The sequence below is a fragment of the Megalobrama amblycephala genome, linkage group LG7, assembly GCF_018812025.1.
Source record: "Megalobrama amblycephala isolate DHTTF-2021 linkage group LG7, ASM1881202v1, whole genome shotgun sequence".
NCBI classification, from domain to species: Eukaryota; Metazoa; Chordata; class Actinopteri; order Cypriniformes; family Xenocyprididae; genus Megalobrama; species Megalobrama amblycephala.
In genome coordinates this window covers 17,847,298-17,867,366 of record NC_063050.1, presented here as the reverse complement: position 1 = coordinate 17,867,366, position 20,069 = coordinate 17,847,298, and the positions used below count along the sequence as shown (strand labels likewise).

Below are 20,069 nucleotides of genomic sequence, written 5' to 3'. Positions count from 1 at the left end.
GACTTTTTAGTAGCTTATTTTTTTAATGTTCAGAGTTGATCTGTTCATCAGAATAAGTTTCTTATTCCCCATATAGGTTGTTGAGATTCATATGCTGATTCTTGATTTCTTGTGTGCCTAAAAGAAAAGTTTTTTTTTGATCAGAACTGTAGATAAATCTTTCAGATTGTATTGATAAAGCTGATCTCCTGCTGCAGAATCACAGTGCTGCTGTAATCAATAATGTAAATCATAACCAACACCTTCTTTCTTTGCTTGTCTGGCTGTTATAACTCAATTACAGCAGTCCAAACAAAATCTAATATTAAAGGTCCCGTTTTTTGTGGTTTTTTGAAGCTTTGATTGTGTTTATAGTGTGCAATATAACATGTGTTCATGTTTCACGTGTAAAAAAACACAGTATTTTTCACATAATTTACTTATCTGTATACCGCTGTTTCCACTGTCATAAAAACGGGCTGATGACTTCCTTGTTCTATGAAGTCCCTCCTTCAGAAATACGTAACGAGTTCTGATTGTGCCAGCGGTTCCTGTGTTGTGATTTGACAGCAGCTTAGCGAACTTTGCCCGGAAAGGTCACGCCTCTTACCATAACGTGGAGATGCACGTGCTCAGTGTTATTGTAAACATGTCTTTAATTTTACCCTATCAATTTGAGCCGGAATCAGACCCGGTGATTGGACTGCGGGATGAAAATAACAGCGTTTCGACGACATGGCGACAAACACACTCTACAAACGCAACTCTTGTGTATTCCTGTGGGCGGAGGTTAGTCAAAAAACTGTTTTAGTGACGTCATTAAAGAAGTAGAGGGATGTAGTCCAAACTGGCCGTTTGATGTAGGCAACTTCTGTTAAATAAAATATCTCGTTTGGCATTGAACTTTGATCTTTAAAATTTTACAGATTTTATTTATACTCTAACAACAACATTACACACTAACTAAAGTTTAAACATGGGATCACGAAGAACGGGACCTTTAAAAAATCAAGGGTCAAGAGCCCAACTAAAGCAAACACTAATCTCCATGATGGTGGCTTAAAAATTGTGATTTTCTCCTTTGGTGATTCTGCTTGTTATCATCAGGTGTCTTCAATAATGGTCAGTCATCACTCAATTAATCACTTCATTATCTCATTAACTTTAACAACGCTTCAATGGGTGGAATGAAAAATATGGCAGGACTTTTACTTTCTGATCCCTGGACTTTACACCTCTGCTGTATTGAGATCTCTCTCTTAATAATAATCTGTTATAGAATGCATTGCGGTATCAAGCATGTCACCATTGTTGAGATTTATATTCCTTTGAGGGTCTATGGTTGGAAAGGTGTTTGAGAAGCACTGCAGCGGTCAACCTGAAGCTTTCACTTGCACACCCACTGAAGCTAAGCAGGGTTGAACTCAGTCTCTATTTGGATGGGAAACCTCCTGGGACACTAGATAGCTGCAGGAAGAGGTGTTAGAGATGCCAATATGTCTGATCAACCTGAGGCTTGAGTGGGTCCTAATGCCCCGGTACAGTCACAATAAGCTGTACTGTATAAAGGGTGTCACCCTGGTGTAAAATAGTCCCTACATCACATACTGCTCAACACCCCTGTACAGTCGCCACATACTGTACGGAATAAAGGATTAAAATAAACCCCAGGAAATAAGGGATGTAACCCTGGGCCAAAAATTTTCCTTACATTACATCACATACTATGTTACTTTCACATCACAAATGATATAATGCTCTATGTTCTTCTTACAACTTATATGGAAGCTCTCAATTTTTTTTTTTCATTATTATTTGTAATGTTTATGAAAGTTTCATATGCTCATCAAGTCTGCACTTATTTGATCAAAAATACAGAAAAACATTTATATTGTGAAATATTATTACAATTTAAAGTAATGGTTTTCTTTTTTAATACACTTTAAAATATTTCCCAGATAGCAAGCAATGATCAAAACACTTTTGCACCCGCAATTAATGTTGAAAAAATGTTGACATTTCAACAAAAAATGAATGGTAATGGCATTGAATCAGGGTTACAATGTGATGTTGGTTTAACATCATTCTTGCACTCTCAGAAAATGAAACAACTACAACTGACTTAAAACCACACAGCCTGAAATCAACTGAAGATAAAAGAAGACAATAAATCTCTCAAGATCTCAGCAGAAGTTCCTTTTTGAGAATTAACAGGTTTAGATGTTGATGTTTTATTGAAAATGTTTGGTCACCATTTTGGTGGTCAGTGTTTCCTTTAGTTGGGCAGTTCGACTCTTGGCTTTTTGTGAGAGTTTGTGGTCTTTGTAACAGTGTTTACCAAAACAGAATTGGTTGCAAAAAAAAAAAAAAAAAAAAAAAAAAAATGATCCAGTTAAATAGAGCATAAAGCAGAGTAGTTTGTTAAACTTGTTCCTGAACAAAAGTGTTTCTTTGTTGTTAAAATTTTATATTCATCAATAACATGTTCTTGCCACAGATCTTTTTTTTTTTTTTTTATAAATATTACGTGAAAAGATGCATCATGACACACACAGACATCAAGAATCAGTATATGAATCTCAACAATGGTGACATGCTTCATGCCACAATGCATTCTGGGTGCATCATGCAAAAAAGAATACATTGCAGCATGAAGCATGTCACCATTGTTGAGATTCATACGCTAATTCTTGATGTCTGTGTGTGAGGAAATTTTCCAGGAGTTTTAAAGTGTTTAGTGTACAATGTGTTTAAAACTCATTCAGATTTTCTGATGAAAATTGTGTTGGGTCTTTACATGAATCACAATAAAACAAAGTTAGTAAGCTATTGTTCATTTTAAATAAGATCAGTGAATTAAGCCACTACACTATGATTATATTCTTATCATGAAGCAGCCACAGCATCAAAAAAATGTTTTCTTGTTTCTTTCTTTCTTTCTTTTTTTTTTTTTTTGCTATAACAAACTCAGTTACAGTAGCCAAAAAACCCTCTAACATTATAAAGAGAAGTCAAACTACCCAACTAAAGTATACACTGATCACCATGATGGTAACATAAAAAATGGATTTAAAAAACAAAACTCTCTCTCTTAATTGTCAATAAGAGCTTCTGTATATGGAGTTGTTTAATCCTCTGCTGAGATCTGGAGAGATTTGATGTCTTCTTTTATCTAAGGCTGCGGCTGAAGTCAGTTCTAGAGTTTTCAATTTTTTCTGTTCTTGTTGTTTCTCTTTCCTTCGTTCATTCTGCTTGTTAACACCAGCTATCTTCAATAATTCTCAATCATTACTTAATTAATTACTTAATTATCTCATTAACTGATTCGGTGTTACATTTAACAGCCTGTAGTGTTCACTCTGAACAATGTTCATTTCATCTGGGCTAAACCATGTGGGGCCTACATAGGTGTGCTGGCTGTGAGGCGTCCCGCCAACGGGATCGTGACAGTTAAGAGGTTAAGCCATGAACCAAGCCAATCAGCTATGAGGTGAATCATAACATTACAAACTCTGATTTGAAGCAAAACAGTTTTTGAAAATCAGTTTTTTTTAAAAACAGTTTTTGAAAAAGCTACAAGATTCTGTATTCAACGGCTTAGTTGAGGGAAAGAACTACAATCCCATGAAGCATTGCGAACAGCATCATCAAATTAACTATGGAGAAATATAAAGCTATTCATTTATGAATGTAATTATATGTATAAAATATTTTAAGTTTATTGGAAAATATGCATATATACACAAATATTTCAGTATTTTGAGAGCATAGGGAGATCCACTCTGACATCATTCACAGTGTTTCATGGGAGTGGGCGGTACTGAAGAGCTATTATGGCGAAAGTTGCTTTTTTTATTCTGATTGGTGTGATTGTACAGCATCATGGGTAATGTAGGTTTTAACCACTGTTAAACATGATTATTTTAAAAATAAGCTGAAATAATGTGGGCTAACGGCTTCAGCAGAAGAAAATACCATTGATTAACAATCTGTCTTTTTATTTTTTTTTGAAGTTACCGTTCAAAATCAATTTTCCTTTGGATTAAATGAATGTAGTTTTTGATTGGAGTTTAGAAACAAATTTATGAGACCGTTATTGTCAGATTTTCTTGGTGACTTCAAATATGAAATTTAATAGTAAGCTTGGTGAACAGCTTTGGAGAATTTGACATTTCAAAGATGGCCGCCGAGTGAAATGACTTGCCTTAAAGGGACTTTGATACGAGATCTTTGTCTTTATTTCTCAGTTTAAAAGTCAAGCCACTTTTGATGCTATTGAAAGTCTGTAATAATAAAAGCATTTTTACCACATCAAATAACAAAAAAAGGAAGCTAATTTTAAACATCAGTATCCCCAGATTACGTTAAATCCTATTTTGCAGTCATGCACTCACATTTTTTGTTTTTCTTTAAAAACTGTAGTAGTAAATGTGAATTTGGCCTGTTAATTCAGTGTGAATATATTTATATTTGGGTAACAAATGTCAAAAAAATAGAAAAGACTAAATTAAAATATGTACATGTCGTTTTTAAAGCATTAGCTGGTAAAGACAAACACACTGCTGTCTGTCTAAATTCCTGTGCTCCTCCTCCTCCTCCGAGTGACGTATGAAGCCTCCCCTATGGGGAAAAAGGGTTTGTCATGACATTATCATGAAGAAATATATGTTATGATCAATTATATATTTTGTAACCTGGCTCATACCCTTCTGTCCTTTTTCTCCTTTCGATCCTTTGTTGCCTGGGAGGCCAGGGTTACCAGGAGAACCTCTGGGACCAACTGGACCAACTAGACCACGTGCACCAGGAAAACCAGGGTCACCTGTGTACAACAGTAAAATTACAAGCTGAAACATGAAACAAGATATATGAGATCTGAACACGTGTCAATGCAAACAGACAGTTTAAAGGAATACTCTGGATTAACCCTATAAGCCTGATATACTGTATTAAATAATAGTAAAAAATATAATAATAAGTGGATCAGCTAATTGAACCTTTTTGGCAATCAAACAAGTAATCTAAAATACATGTGTTTTGTTGAGCATCACATTTGATACTGTACATCAGGCCTTTATGGCTCATATAGTATATAGTGAGAATGAATCACAAGCTTGTGGAGGAAAAAAACACCTGCATTTTTCGAGGCCCAAACTGAGCAAAAAATGCATTTTACTGATATTTATATGGCCTAAAAGAAAAATGAAGTTCTGATAGCTTGTAGTATAAATCAATGAGATCTTTATAACAGTATAGCAGACTATCTGGATAAATATGAGTTGTAACTTTCTATCTCCCATTAATGTCTTAAAATGATATTTAAATGATCAAAGCTCTGTGGTTTTTATTGTGGGGGCCAAAACATAGAATGCAATGCAATACAATGACAATATAATAATGATGTATCATATTTGATACTCACATTTTAGCTTGATTTTTCTAAAAATGATGTATGGATAGTCAAGCAAACCTAAGTTGCTTCAGTCAGTAAGTGTTCTTCATGAAAAACCTGTTCTTATGTTTACTTTATAAAAATCAGCAAAGATTTCACAGCTAAAAGACACATGAACAACAAACTGAAGGTGGACATTTTTATGATTACACTAAAAGACCTTTTAAAAGTATGAACTATCAATCATTTGACAGAAAGCATTTTATAGATTATGTACAACAGGTTATTCTGCAAACTTTTGATCATGTTGATGCCATAGAAATTGTGTATTAATTCCGATAATACGATTGATAGTCTGTTGATGGCAGCTCTGTTAATGCTCTCTATTACGACAGAAAATAATTATAATATCTTTTAATTTATTTTATATTTTAATATACTTGAAACCTTCTAGATGAAGACATGTGAAGCTCATGTTTTTGTTAAAAAATATGCAACATTTGTATCTGGAGCTGTAGGTCTAAATCATCTTTTTGTGTAACTTTTCAACTTCTGTTTATGCATTATTATTGACATAATTTTTATGGATTTTTTTCATTGTGAACAGCATTAAGTCACGTCACTTCCTAGTATCTTCACACAGGTACCAAATGAAGGTCACAAAGTTTACTTGCTTTGCTGGCCAGTTTCACAAATAGAGCTTGTACCTCTCTCTCCTCTGGGTCCCAGATCCCCTTTCTGCCCTGGTTGTCCGATCATATGGTGTTCTGTAGAAACAGTCATTAGTAATTAAAATCATGCATATTAAATGCATAAGAACTTTTCTTTTGAACAAGTTCCTTCTTGCCTCTGATATAGTCCATGATCTCAGTCATGTTGTTGGGTGCTAGAATGATTCCTGGAGGTCCAGGTGGTCCTGGGAACCCTGGCAAACCTTGTCGTCCATCTGCTCCAGGTGGTCCAATTGATCCAGGTGCTCCAGCTGGTCCTCGTGGTCCCATTGGTCCTGGTGCTCCTGTTGGACCTGCAATCGGTATCAAACCATTTTGGTCCCGTAACAGGCCATTAGCTGTGGAAAAATTCAAACACATAAGACAATAATTCTTAATAATTCTTAAATCTAGAAAGGTATCTGGTTTACATTTACCTTGATGCATTTAGTAGACGCTTTTATCCAAAGCGATTTACAAAAGACGAACGAAAGCAATTTGTCAAGAGCCAAGAATATTTGTAATATACAATGCAAGATTTATTAAACTACTATTAGGAAGCAGGCTAGAGAAGAGAAGAGAAGAGAAGAGAAGAGAAGAGAAGAGAAGAGAAGAGAAGAGAAGAGAAGAGAAGAGAAGAGAAGAGAAGAGAAGAGAAGAGAAGAGAAGAGAAGAGAAGAGAAGAGAAGAGAAGAGAAGAGAAGAGAAGAGAAGAGAAGAGAAGAGAAGAGAAGAGAAGAAATTCAGAGAAGAAGATTTTTGATATGCGTGTGTGTAAGTGCATTTTAGGTTGTCAAGTAGAGAAACTTACATATAATGTACTCTGCAACCTGTTTAGCGATGGCTTGGTAATCCAAATTCTCGCCAGGGCTTGGGTGACCTGCAGAAGTAAACAAACTGCCATTAAACTGCTAAAAGACGAAATGCAGTTAATAAAACACTCTTCTTACTCTTGATGAACTCCTGAGGCTCTGCACGGATTTGCTGTTGGTTTTCATTCACTGCGTAAGACACTATTCCTCCAGCGCTTCCTGGTGGTCCTTGAGGTCCTGGGGGTCCCGGGGGTCCTGGCAGACCTCTGAAAGCAGCATCTAAAAACAAAAAGGTTTATGCAAATGGGATCATCAACTCATTTCAATACTAGCAGCTCCTATATAAAATTAACCTTGATAATATTTGTGTGCAGTTATTGTCAACAACTATTCAGATTAGTAGTTGACAGATATTTTCAATGCCCAATTCTTAAACTATTACGTATGGTCACCCACATCCTGAAATTCAAAGCTTAAATCTGAACTGTTTGATATACACCATATGACAAGTCTGGAAAATCTTTCATACCGTTCATCAGGCTCAGCACTCGACCAGCAACTTCCTGAGTGTTAAAGCCATATCCACCTGGCACACCTGGGGGTCCTGGGGGCCCTGGAGGACCAATCAGGTACTGTCTCACCTCATCTCCTATGAATACACCAAAGAATGTGTGGATTCATCAAAATGTGTCATAAAGCACATTAGTTTTGAGTTACAGTACATGTTTATTGAAAGCAAAGAGCAAACCTTAGACCTGTAATAAAAAAGGTTACACTTTATTTCGATGGTCCACTTCAGACATTCTATAAGTAACTTTGCAACTTCATGTCAACTACAAGTCATTAGAGTATTAGTAGACTGTTAGGTTAAGTGTTAAAGTTTTGGTAAGTAGAATAAGTTAACATGTAGTTGCAAAGTTACTTCTAGTCAGTAGAATGCCTATTGGGGAGCATCAAAATAAAGTGTTACCAACAAAAAAATAAAGCCCATAAAAGACAGTCGTTGAATATTTCACACTCACTTTGAAGATAATCAATGACACGGTTAGCCAGCGTATCCTCAGAGGATGATCCTGGAGGTCCTGGTGGTCCAGGTGGGCCTGGAGGTCCAGCCAGGTATTCTCTGATGGGTTCACCTACAAAAGACACATTAAATGTTACTTTCATGGAGCTTATTTGCCCATTTATCTCTATAACTAGTTAAAGGTGTAATGTGTAGTGGCATTAATCAGAACTGGGACTTCTAAAGTTGCTTTTCCACCACAATGCTAGAATGTCAGCAGCTGCTATGCAGTAGTTAAAGGGTTAATTCACCCAAAAATGAAAATTCAGTCATCATTCACTCTCCCTCATGTCATTCCAAACCTGTATCACTTTCTTTCTTCTGCTGAACACAAAAGAAGATATTTTGAAGAATGTTGGTAACCAAACAGTTTCGGTTCCCCTTGACTTCCATAGACATTAGTCAGGGTAGCAACATATTTAAAGGGTTAGTTTGTAACTCAACCGATTTGGCTGACTGGTTATGTGACAGCTTTTATGTGACATTGTCACAAGTTCACCCAAAAATGAAATTTCTGTCTTTAAGTACTCACTCTCATGTCATTCTTCGTTCATCTTCTGAACACAAATTACGATATTTTTGATGTTTTTTTTTATATTCCCCATAGAAAGCACATAATTACGGTCCAGAAAAGTAGTAAAGACATTGTTAAAATAGTCAATGTGACTACAATAGTTCAATTGTAGGTTTTGTGCACAAAAACAACAAATATAATGAATTTATTCACTGCATCAACTGCATACAAGATTGACAGGTTAGAGAAGAAATTGTTGAATAAAGTCATTATTTTTGTTTTGTTTTTGCGCAAATGTCTTTAATACCTTTCTGGACCTTGAATGACGGTAATTACATTGCTTTTTATGGGGGAAAAAAATCTATTGTATGGATAAAAAATTTAATGGAAATAAATGGGAACTAAAACTGTTTGGTCACCCACATTCTTCAAAATATCTTCTGGGTTCCACAGAAGAAAAAGTCATACAGGTTTGTATCAACATGAACCCTCATGTCCTTCCAAACCTGTATAACTTTCTTTCTAAATGATGATAATTTTTGGGTGAACTATCCCTTAAGGGAGTTGCAGCAAGGTTGCATAAAAGTTCTTCATGTCCTTTTAAACATACTTCTGAGGTAGTCTGAAATCTGTTGAACAACATCTGGTGAGCCGCCACTCGGGGAACCAGGTGCTCCAGGAGGCCCTGGGGGTCCAGGTGGACCTGGTGGTCCTGGAGCGCTTCTGGATCCTCCACCTTATAAAAACAAAATCACATGAAACTCTCTTTCATTAATGTAATGGTTTCTGGTTTGAAAGGGTTCATGTCAAAGCAGATATTGGAGCAATACACCCATTTTCCTACCGTAGGAATAACCTGGAATGCCAGGGGCCCCTGGGACTCCAGCATCACCTATATTTAAATAATAATAAAAAATGTTGGTGCACACATGTATAAAAACTAAACATATTTACTTCCATTGTAATGGTTTTACTGTAACTGGAGGCTTTTTTTCACATAGATATGTCTTTTTAACATGGATATGTGTAAAAACTGTTTAAAGAGCCCTAACATAGATATATTTTGTTCCATTGTACCTTTTGGACCTTCTGGCCCCATGGGACCCATTGGTCCTTGATGTCCCTGTGGTCCTTGTGGACCCTCAGGTCCTTGTTCTCCACGTGGTCCTGGACCACCTGGCTGTCCTGGAATACCTGGATTCAAGTAAAATAATGTGAACTCTGAACAATGAAGAAACTTGTATATTGTGTATCATACAAATCTGAATCACTAACCGATTCCAGGTTCTCCAGGTAATCCAGGTTGGCCTTTTGAAGAAAAAGATGAAACTGAAGTATGCATATAATCCAAAAACTTCAGAATGTCATATTTATATATGTGTGATGGAATGCGTCAAACTTACCAGGGAATCCTTGAGGACCAATATCACCTGAACAGAAGACAAACATTAAAATACATAGGGTCCCATGGAAAACAAAATGTTGTAGACTGTATCTATTGTATATAATGTATATTAGATCTACCCTGTGATCCCTTTGGTCCAATGGGTCCAATGGGTCCAGGAGGCCCAGGCGGTCCAGCAAAGAAGGTTTCTGATTGACCACAAAAACCACAATCAGATCATTTCAAAACCTTTATTTAATAGGTCTCATTCACTAATAATTCTAATAATTGTTTGGATTATTTGTATTTATATGCACAGGAGAATTTTTACACACAAATCAGTCAATCAATGATGACAAAGATGACACAGTTACAAGGCCAACCAGAATATGTGACTTTTGTATGCGTTGAATCAACTGTTTAGTTGTTCCATAAAGAATAGATTTTAGTTTGGAAGTTGTTGATGAATCCCGTTTTGTTCATAGAAATGTCTGTGCGCAGATTTCAATCACAAATCTTATTTATCAAATTAGATTTTGGAATTATGTATAATATTGTATTTTGTATGCCAATTGTGTTTTTTATTATGTCTGTGCGAGCTCACTGCAACCTTACTTTCCCTCAGGGGATAAATAAACTGAACTGAACAAATTTACGTGTATGCGTGGTTAGTGAATGAGACCCAATGTCTTAAAGAACCAAGTGTAAATGAACTCTAAAGCATACCTGAAGTGGGTACAAAGCTTCCTGGTTCACCCTTTTCACCAGGAGGACCAGGAGGGCCAGGTTGACCAACACCTGTGGAAAAACAAAATTAAACATTAATACAGTAACATAACAAAAATGCCGTCTTGGAGACAAAAAGTCAGACATAACTGAATTAGGGACTAAGTACCTGGTTGCCCAGATGGTCCGGGTGGTCCCGGTGGACCAGGTGGGCCAGGAGGACCAGGTTCAGCAGCAGCTTCCTCTGTTCAATTTAGATTAAGAGCACATGAATGATATAAAACTCTTACAATGTACATTTTAAAAGTGAGCACACTTACTCCCTGCACTCTCAGAGACTCCAGGCTTCCCATCATCTCCTTTGTCTCCTTTATCTCCCTTTGAACCTGTAGAGATTCAAATGACAGTGAACTAAAATTCTCTGATTTCAATATTTTTCTTTTATAGAAAAAAGCCATCTTACCAGGTGGACCAGGAAGACCAGCAGGACCAATAGGACCTTAGGTAAAAAACAAAACAAATAAGAAATTAATATTAGCACAAACATGCCGCTGTTTAACTGATTATTTCATTTTTAATACTAAATGCATTTGAAATAATCCGTGATGAACTTCACGATACCTGACAGTCCAGGTGGTCCAGCAGGACCTGGAGTTCCAGGAGGTCCAGGTGGTCCAGGTATTCCCACAGTGTTAGTATTGGCGCCTGCGAGGAGTGACCAGATGATGATGATGAATGATGTCAACATCAAATGAGCCAGATTAATAGACCAGAAGCTAACTAAGAACCATTAACTAATTTTCATTTGTGTCCCTCACCTGCAGAAATGACTCTTCCGGGCTCACCGGGCTCACCTAAAGAGAGGACAAGCATGTATGATGTGGTAAGAGTATTTCTGTGTATATATGAAAAATTAAAAAGTAGAATGATGTATATATAAAATACACAATGTGTATATAATTTCTGTGTCATTATAGTTGTGGTGTGGACTCTCTTATATTTAGAATGATTTTAGAGCTATATCTTTATTGTTATAGTTAACGTCCTTGGTATGAACGGGCCTTTAGAAATGATTAAAAACATCTCACAAGAAATATTACCTTTGGGCCCCGGCTGGCCTGAGGAACCTGGCAAACCTTTAGTTAAATAAGGTAAAAAATAAAATAAATATATATCATTAAGATGCAGATGTGTCTATTTTGTGTCTGCAAACTTTTTTTTACAGAAATACTAATAGATTTAATATATTCAGTGAAGAACACGTGAAATCAAACCTGGTGGTCCTTGGAGTCCTGGTGTACCTGTGCAGGAAAACAGAAAACGCCTCCTTTACATGGTTTGCATGATTGACAAGTGTGTTTAAAAAGGATGAAAAGCATTATCTTTTTATTCAGCGATGGTGTGAAATTTCATTTCATTTATACCTGGTATTCCTGCGTCTCCAGGAGGCCCTGATGGTCCCCGAGCTCCAGGCAACCCAATCGGACCTTGATCTCCTTGAAAACGAAAGAGAAATTTACAAAATACATGCTTGACAAGAGAAACACAGACTAATGTTTTCCCAAGGCAAGTTTCAGAATTACCTCGAATTCCTTTAACACCATCTGGCCCAGGAGCACCTGTGGAAAATGAAATATGATATAAAATATTATATATTCAATTCAATTCACATTTATTTGTATAGCGCTTTTCACGATACATATCATTTCAAAGCAGCTTTACAGAGAATGCATGTCAACATTACAATTTAAAGAATGCAGTTAGCAAATAATGTAATAATTTAAGCAATTAATTTACAATCACTGTTAGCAGTTTAACTGAACGTGGAAGCAATGAGCTCCTGGAAAAATGAATTACAACACATACATGAATTACATATATGACATTATATTATACAGCACATACAGTCCTTTTAAATCCAGATGTGTGAAAGTTTCTTATACACGACATCAAAAAGTTTGGGGTCAGTAAGTCTCTTTAATACCAAGTCTTTGATCAAAAATACAGTAAATAAAGAAATATAAAATAGTGCAAAATTATTACAATTTAAAATGAATTTTTTCTATTTTTTTTTCTATTTTTCTGAATTTTCAGCATCGTTAATCCAGTCTTCAGTTTCACATGATGCTTCAGAAATCATTCTAATATGATGATTTGAATTCAAAAACATTATAATCAAACAGATGCGCTGTTTTTTTTCAGTAATCTTCGATTAATAGAAACTTAAAAAAAACAACATTTATTTGAAATAGAAATCTTTTGTAACATTATAAATGTCTTTACTGGCATGTTTGATCAATATAATGCATCCAGTTCTCACTATTATCTATTACCAAATAAACAGCCAAAATCATAGTAACATGTATGCTGATAAGCAACTAGTTAATAGTGAGAAATGGACTAAACTAAAGTGTTATCAGTATAAGTATTTATTTAAACATTTTTTTTTTTTTTTTTTTTTTTTGTGCAATATTGTATATTTCTTATAGAATTCAAAAGAAGCTATATTTGCATAGATTCTGCATGTGATACAGGTTTTATTTTCCTCAAGTTTCTCTTTCTGTGACCCACCTGTGGATCCTTTAAGACCTTTCTCACCAGGAGGCCCTGCTGGTCCAACCAGACCCGGCTCACCTGTCAAAAAATATTATCATATTTTGAGATGTTTATAACACACACACACACACACACACACACACACACACACACACACACACACACACACTATATACAGTGGGTACGGAAAGTATTCAGACCCCCTTAAATTTTTCACTCTTTGTTATATTGCAGCCATTTGCTAAAATCATTTAATTTCATTTTTTTCCTCATTAATGTACACACAGCACCCCATATTGACAGAAAAACACAGAATTGTTGACATTTTTGCAGATTTATTAAAAAAGAAAAACTGAAATATCACATGGTCCTAAGTATTCAGACCCTTTGCTGTGACACTCATATATTTAACTCAGGTGCTGTCCATTTCTTCTGATCATCCTTGAGATGGTTCTACACCTTCATTTGAGTCCAGCTGTGTTTGATTATACTGATTCGGACTTGATTAGGAAAGCCACACACCTGTCTATATAAGACCTTACAGCTCACAGTGCATGTCAGAGCAAATGAGAATCATGAGGTCAAAGGAACTGCCTGAAGAGCTCAGAGACAGAATTGTGGCAAGGCACAGATCTGGCCAAGGTTACAAAAAAATTTCTGCTGCACTTAAGGTTCCTAAGAGCACAGTGGCCTCCATAATCCTTAAATGGAAGACATTTGGGATGACCAGAACCCTTCCTAGAGCTGGCCGTCCGGCCAAACTGAGCTATCGGGGGAGAAGAGCCTTGGTGAGAGAGGTAAAGAAGAACCCAAAGATCACTGTGGCTGAGCTCCAGAGATGCAGTCGGGAGATGGGAGAAAGTTGTAGAAAGTGGTGAGTGGTCCGACAGAAGCCTCTCCTCAGTGCAAGACACATGAAAGCCCGCATGGAGTTTGCTAAAAAAACACCTGAAGGACTCCAAGATGATGAGAAATAAGATTCTCTGGTCTGATGAGACCAAGATAGAACTTTTTGGCCTTAATTCTAAGCGGTATGTGTGGAGAAAATCAGGCACTGCTCATCACCTGTCCAATACAGTCCCCACAGTGAAGCATGGTGGTGGCAGCATCGTGCTGTGGGGGTGTTTTTCAGCTGCAGGGACAGGACGACTGGTTGCAATCGAGGGAAAGATGAATGCGGCCAAGTACAGAGATATTCTGGACGAAAACCTTCTCCAGAGTGCTCAGGACCTCAGACTGAGCCGAAGGTTTACCCTCCAACAAGACAATGACCCTAAGCACACAGCTAAAATAACGAAGGAGTGGCTTCACAACAACTCCGTGACTGTTCTTGAATGGCCCAGCCAGAGCCCTGACTTAAACCCAATTGAGCATCTCTGGAGAGACCTAAAAATGGCTGTCCACCAACGTTTACCATCCAACCTGACAGAACTGGAGAGGATCTGCAAGGAGGAATGGCAGAGGATCCCCAAATCCAGGTGTGAAAAACTTGTTGCATCTTTCCCAAAAAGACTCATGGCTGTATTAGATCAAAAGGGTGCTTCTACTAAATACTGAGCAAAGGGTCTGAATACTTAGGACCATGTGATATTTCAGTTTTTCTTTTTTAATAAATCTGCAAAAATGTCAACAATTCTGTGTTTTTCTGTCAATATGGGGTGCTGTGTGTACATTAATGAGGAAAAAAATGAAATTAAATGATTTTAGCAAATGGCTGCAATATAACAAAGAGTGAAAAATTTAAGGGGGTCTGAATACTTTCTGTACCCACTGTATATACACACTGTATATGATTACTCACCAGTGGCACCCCGTGGGCCTCTCTCTCCTTGATCACCTAATTTAGTAATAAAAAAAACATTTCAACATAATTATCGGCATAAAACCTTAAAATTAAAAACTGCTTTACTATTTGCAATCTGTAACTTTGCCTTCTACCAACCTTTGACCCCAGGTGGCCCAGCAGGTCCTTTATCACCTAAAAATATAAAAGATGATGAAAAAAATGTTCACATGAAATTCTTGACTGGGAAAATGTTAAGAAAAGGTAGATTTACCCTTGGGTCCAGGATCACCAGAATCTCCACGGAAGCCTTGGGGTCCAGGAGCTCCTGTAAGCCCTGGTACGCCTTGTGCACCTGCGTCACCTGCAGTGACAAAACAAGTTTTTCCCCTAAAAATGTAGGTCCATCTTTACTGGCAAACACAGCATGAATATGAAATGCCTGCTGAACTAGAATCATTTGTAAATGCTGTACTGAAATTTCTCTGCTTATTTCTATATGTGCAGATGGTCTTACCTTTTGGTCCCATGGGACCTGGTGGTCCTGCTAGCCCAGGTGCACCAACATCTCCAGATGAGCCTGAGGAGCAAAAGCAAAACAATTAGCAATCATTATCAGCTTGTTGTGAAGAATGTGTATAAATGTTTATAATACAACAGTAGCAGTATTGGCAGTGGTATCACCTTTCTCTCCTTTCTCTCCAATTCCTGGAGGTCCTGGTTCTCCTCTGGGACCTGCTGGCCCCTCCCGCCCCCTCGGCCCAGGTAAACCATCAGTTCCTGATTCACCTATGAATAGTACAAATAGGTCTTATTTTAGGTCTGGATGACCTTTGTCACATGTGAGCATCACAAACTCAGTCTTCAGTTATAATGGCAACGATTGACTAGTAGAAGTTACTACTGGTTTAGTGTCTCTGCATCATACCTGAACTTCCTTTGGGTCCTCGAGGACCTTCCTGTCCAGGGTGACCAATGAGACCAGGAGGACCTGAAAAGAAGCCATTCATTAGGTCAGTTTATTCATTTAGGCTCTTCTGGTATACCAAATGAATATTTCATTATTCATTTATTTAATATGTGTAAAAAGTGAGATACTGATCCACGATCAGCCAGTCAGTTTCTGAGCTTCTGTGTTTTTTTCAGCAATGTTGTTTCCTAAAGTGTGTCTAATGTAATAGTTGTACATTTTAACAGAGACATTTTTTTCTCTATTTTACTAAATGTGAAAGTGCAATGGATTGTGATGTTTGTGATATATATATATTAAAAAAAAAAAAAAAGAATTACCTGGAATTCCAGGAAATCCTGCGTCACCTGTAAAATGATTTGATATTATTGTGATATTTTCAAAATATTAAGTGATATTACTGTGATATATTTGTGACATTATTGTGACACTGTTGTGATATTGTTGTAATAATATTGTTATATTTGTGATAATACGTGACACTGTTGTGATAATAAGTGAAATTATTGTGATATTGTTGTAATATTATTGTTATATTTGTGATAATGTGACACTGTTGTGATAATATTGTTATATTTGTGATTTGTGATAAATTTGTGATATATGATACTGTTAAAATGTGTGACATTATTGTGATATGTGATGTGATATAACTGATATATTTGTGATGTGATACTGTTGTGATAATGTGTGACATTGTGATATATTTGTGATATAATTATGAGACATTTGTGATACTGTTTTGATAATATTGTTATTTGTGATATTGTTTTGATAATATTGTTATATTTGTGATATGTGATAGCGTTGTGATAATGTGTGACATTATTGTGATATATTTGTGATATACTGTAAGTGATATTGTGTTACATTATTGTGATATACAGTATATGATATAACTTTGATACATCTATGATATTATTGTGTTGTTATGCATATCCATTTGAGAAACTGTAATTTTTGTATTTTTTTATTGTATTTTTTGAATACCTTTAACTCCAGGAGGTCCTTGGTCTCCTAGATTTAAATGCACATTAAATGTATGTATTAGTAAATCTGCATTCACACATTTCACTGTATATTATCTATGTATTCATCTGTAAATATTACCTTTAGGCCCAGGTTCTCCTCTCTCACCCCTAAGTGACGTTGCCAGTGAAGCTATAATGAAATCATTAAAAGATGAATAGCAAACCAATGAATAAATGTTAACTGATTGAAAGTATGATTCTTGCATATGTTCAACATGAATATATGGTAAACACCTCTAATGGTGTCCGACTGCAGTTCAGATCTGAGGATCTGTTGGATGGTCCTCTGCAGGACCACAGGGTCTTGTTCAGTAGGTGCTGAACCCAGGTTTATAGTGTTATCGGCACGGACACCAGAGATGCGCTCGGCGTATGAAGATTCCAGTGGATCCACAATGTTGACCACCGAGGAGGACAAACGACTGGTTCGAGCAGAGGCTGCGCTTCCTCCACCATCAATAGCGTCCACTCGAGCCTTCAGCTTCCTGACCTCCTCACCTACACAGAGAGAAACATTCATTATAGAGGAAACTGTACAAGTACAAGCTACATCAGTTGGTCTAGACTAGTCTTGAGACATGATGTACCCAGTGCGATGAGACCACAGAGGAGTCCCAGCAGAAGGAGAAGACCAATAATCGATGCCAGAAGCCACTTCCACCACGAGCAGCAGGAACAGAGTCCCAGTCCTGTGCCGTCAGACTCATCTTTACGGATCTCTGTTGTGACATTAGAATATGAGTCTGTGAGCAAAACCACATCTATAATGTCTGCTTCATCATGTTTGTGACAGCATAGATTTTCTGTAATAATTTGAATTTCTATAATACACTTACCTGCATAGGTTGCCTTGTCTTTTGTTGAGGCTTTGGAAGCTGGAAGCACATAAATGTCGGTTTTATTGGATGTAATTTAAGCGAGAATTCAGTAATTAATGAAATAATAACCAGTAAGTGACTTTATCTGAATGTACCAGTGGTGGTTTCCATGCTGCTCGAGATCATCTTTTTCTCCCTCTTGAGTGAATCTTCTGAAAATGTATCTGTAACATAAAAACATTTCCATGAATAAATTTCAACCAAAAAAAATGGTAAATAAAAAATTGAAATGTAAAATAATCATTAAATTTTTCAGTCATAATAATTATTATTTTATGTTTATTTTAAAAATATACACTACAGTTGAAAGTTTTGTGGTCTGAAAGAAGTAAAAGTTTTTGAAAGAATTTTCTTATTCTCACCAAGGCTGCATTTATTTGATCAGAAACAAAGTAATATTGTGAAATATTATTACAAATTAAAATAACAGTTTTCAATTTGAATATATTTTAAAATGTAATTTATTCCTGTGATCAAAGCTGAATTTTCAGCACCATTACTCCAGTCTTCAGAGTCACATGATCCTTCAGAAATCATTATAATATGAACATTTGCTGCTCAAGAAACATTTATTATTATTATCAATGTTGAAAACAGTTTTTGCTGCTTAATATTTTTGTGGAAACCATGATACCTTTTTCAAGGTTCTTTGATGAATAGAAAGTTCAGCATTTATTTGAAATAAAAAAATCTCTTGTAACATTATAAATGTCTTTACTGTCGCTTTTGATCAATTTAATGTGTCCGTGCGGAATAAAAGTAGGGATGTCCAGATCCGATCACGTGATCGGAAATCGGGCCCGATCACGTGGTTTCAGACTCGATCGGAATCGGACGTTACCTCCCGATCAGGACTCGGATATGTATTAGGGGTGCAACGGCTCTCGGTAAAAAATCGAACCCTACGGTTCTCCACTTACGGTTCGGTACGCACTTGCACCGCGATCCATCTCGAATATGGTTTGTTTAAAATAGCAATGTGGAAAACAGACAGACAGAGTTCAGATAATGTATGTTTCAGTCGATGGATGCGCAAAACGTTACAACAACGATAATCAGAAATCGTGGACAAAACAGTCACTCTTTGTAAACTGTTCACTGCGAGTGCCGTATGCTCTAATGTCCAGTCATTTAACTTACGCCGTCATCATCACCTGGGTGATAGCGCGCGAGCGCAGGTGAGACCTGAACAGCACACGTTGCTATCTGTGTTTAAACTAACTCATTTAAGCCTTGATGATTTAAACCTTCAAGAACAAGGTGCGAAAGAGAACTCGCGCGCGCTGTGAGAAGATTTGTGTGCGCTCATCCGAAGCGCGCACACGCTTATTTCAGTCAGCGCGCAAATACTGAGTTCTCTTTCAAGTCTTGCGCTTCAGCGGGCAAAATTCATACAAAAATTATGTCAACATGCCCGTCCTAGCGAGTATCCTAGCAAACATAGTCGGTTATGTCTTAAGTGAACGTATATTAGTCGAGAAAGACATCGCATGTGGAACAGTATATGTACTGGATCGTGCATGTCTTAAAGGGAAAAAACTATTCCTGCTGCCTGTTTTTAATGTTAAATCAAACAACAAATAACAAAGAAATCACTCACTGCTCTTGACTGAATAGTTTTTGTAACTTCAATAATGATTCATCTTTATTTATTTTATACAGTAAAGATAATATGCAGTGATATTTTATATTTGATTACTTTATCCATTTTCTGTATGTGAAAACTACTGTTAGACACCTGAAAAACCTGAACAGCACTGTTCCTGGATCTGTTTTTTCACTCTTCTTTATTCTTTTTTATGTATTATAGAAGTATCGGATCGGGACTCGGTATCGGTAGATACTCAAAATCAAATGACTCGGACTCGGACTCGAGGGCAAAAAAACGTGATCGGGACATCCCTAAATAAAAGTATTACTTTCTTTCAAAAACTTTTCCAAAAACATTTGAACGGTAGTGTATATTTAACCATTTTACCCAATCCAACTGAAACAATTAAATTTTTTTACTAATTAAATGACTGATTTATTATAATTAATAACTATAAATTTAAAGTCTGCGTTAGAATATCTAGTCTGAGTTGTCTACCTGCTCCAGCACTAGTGGTGGATGTGACGAACTGTTTGCCAGTATTTTTGGACATGATCAATCTCTCAGTCTCTTTCTTAGCCGCTACATTTTCTTTTCCAATCGCAATAAACTTGCCATCTTTCACAAACACATCATCAGAGGTGATAGGGCTGCTGGGAACAGCTGTAATTGTGATATAA

At 36.6% G+C, this 20,069-nt stretch overlaps 1 protein-coding gene across 1 annotated transcript in view; it reads right to left on the bottom strand.

Moving 5' to 3' along the window:
- col17a1a (collagen, type XVII, alpha 1a) overlaps positions 1–20,069 on the bottom strand; it is a 45,344-nt gene that overhangs the window by 19,031 nt on the left and 6,244 nt on the right. Inside the window, exons 14-52 of the mRNA XM_048198402.1 lie at positions 19,888–20,052; positions 17,894–17,962; positions 17,757–17,795; positions 17,508–17,639; positions 17,155–17,418; positions 17,000–17,050; positions 16,880–16,906; positions 16,210–16,236; positions 15,848–15,910; positions 15,604–15,708; positions 15,437–15,499; positions 15,194–15,283; positions 15,079–15,114; positions 14,938–14,973; positions 13,152–13,214; positions 12,164–12,199; positions 12,005–12,076; positions 11,855–11,881; positions 11,681–11,716; positions 11,399–11,434; positions 11,202–11,285; positions 11,044–11,079; positions 10,901–10,966; positions 10,750–10,824; positions 10,581–10,652; positions 9,995–10,063; positions 9,874–9,900; positions 9,746–9,778; positions 9,548–9,664; positions 9,315–9,362; positions 9,081–9,206; positions 7,916–8,029; positions 7,423–7,542; positions 7,032–7,172; positions 6,893–6,961; positions 6,219–6,440; positions 6,079–6,138; positions 4,685–4,801; positions 4,564–4,599 (exon numbers count right to left, since the gene is read on the bottom strand). Of these exons, the coding sequence (XP_048054359.1) occupies positions 4,564–4,599; positions 4,685–4,801; positions 6,079–6,138; positions 6,219–6,440; positions 6,893–6,961; positions 7,032–7,172; positions 7,423–7,542; positions 7,916–8,029; positions 9,081–9,206; positions 9,315–9,362; positions 9,548–9,664; positions 9,746–9,778; positions 9,874–9,900; positions 9,995–10,063; positions 10,581–10,652; positions 10,750–10,824; positions 10,901–10,966; positions 11,044–11,079; positions 11,202–11,285; positions 11,399–11,434; positions 11,681–11,716; positions 11,855–11,881; positions 12,005–12,076; positions 12,164–12,199; positions 13,152–13,214; positions 14,938–14,973; positions 15,079–15,114; positions 15,194–15,283; positions 15,437–15,499; positions 15,604–15,708; positions 15,848–15,910; positions 16,210–16,236; positions 16,880–16,906; positions 17,000–17,050; positions 17,155–17,418; positions 17,508–17,639; positions 17,757–17,795; positions 17,894–17,962; positions 19,888–20,052 (3,069 nt within the window). The remainder of the gene's footprint in view (positions 1–4,563; positions 4,600–4,684; positions 4,802–6,078; positions 6,139–6,218; positions 6,441–6,892; positions 6,962–7,031; positions 7,173–7,422; positions 7,543–7,915; positions 8,030–9,080; positions 9,207–9,314; positions 9,363–9,547; positions 9,665–9,745; positions 9,779–9,873; positions 9,901–9,994; positions 10,064–10,580; positions 10,653–10,749; positions 10,825–10,900; positions 10,967–11,043; positions 11,080–11,201; positions 11,286–11,398; positions 11,435–11,680; positions 11,717–11,854; positions 11,882–12,004; positions 12,077–12,163; positions 12,200–13,151; positions 13,215–14,937; positions 14,974–15,078; positions 15,115–15,193; positions 15,284–15,436; positions 15,500–15,603; positions 15,709–15,847; positions 15,911–16,209; positions 16,237–16,879; positions 16,907–16,999; positions 17,051–17,154; positions 17,419–17,507; positions 17,640–17,756; positions 17,796–17,893; positions 17,963–19,887; positions 20,053–20,069) is intronic.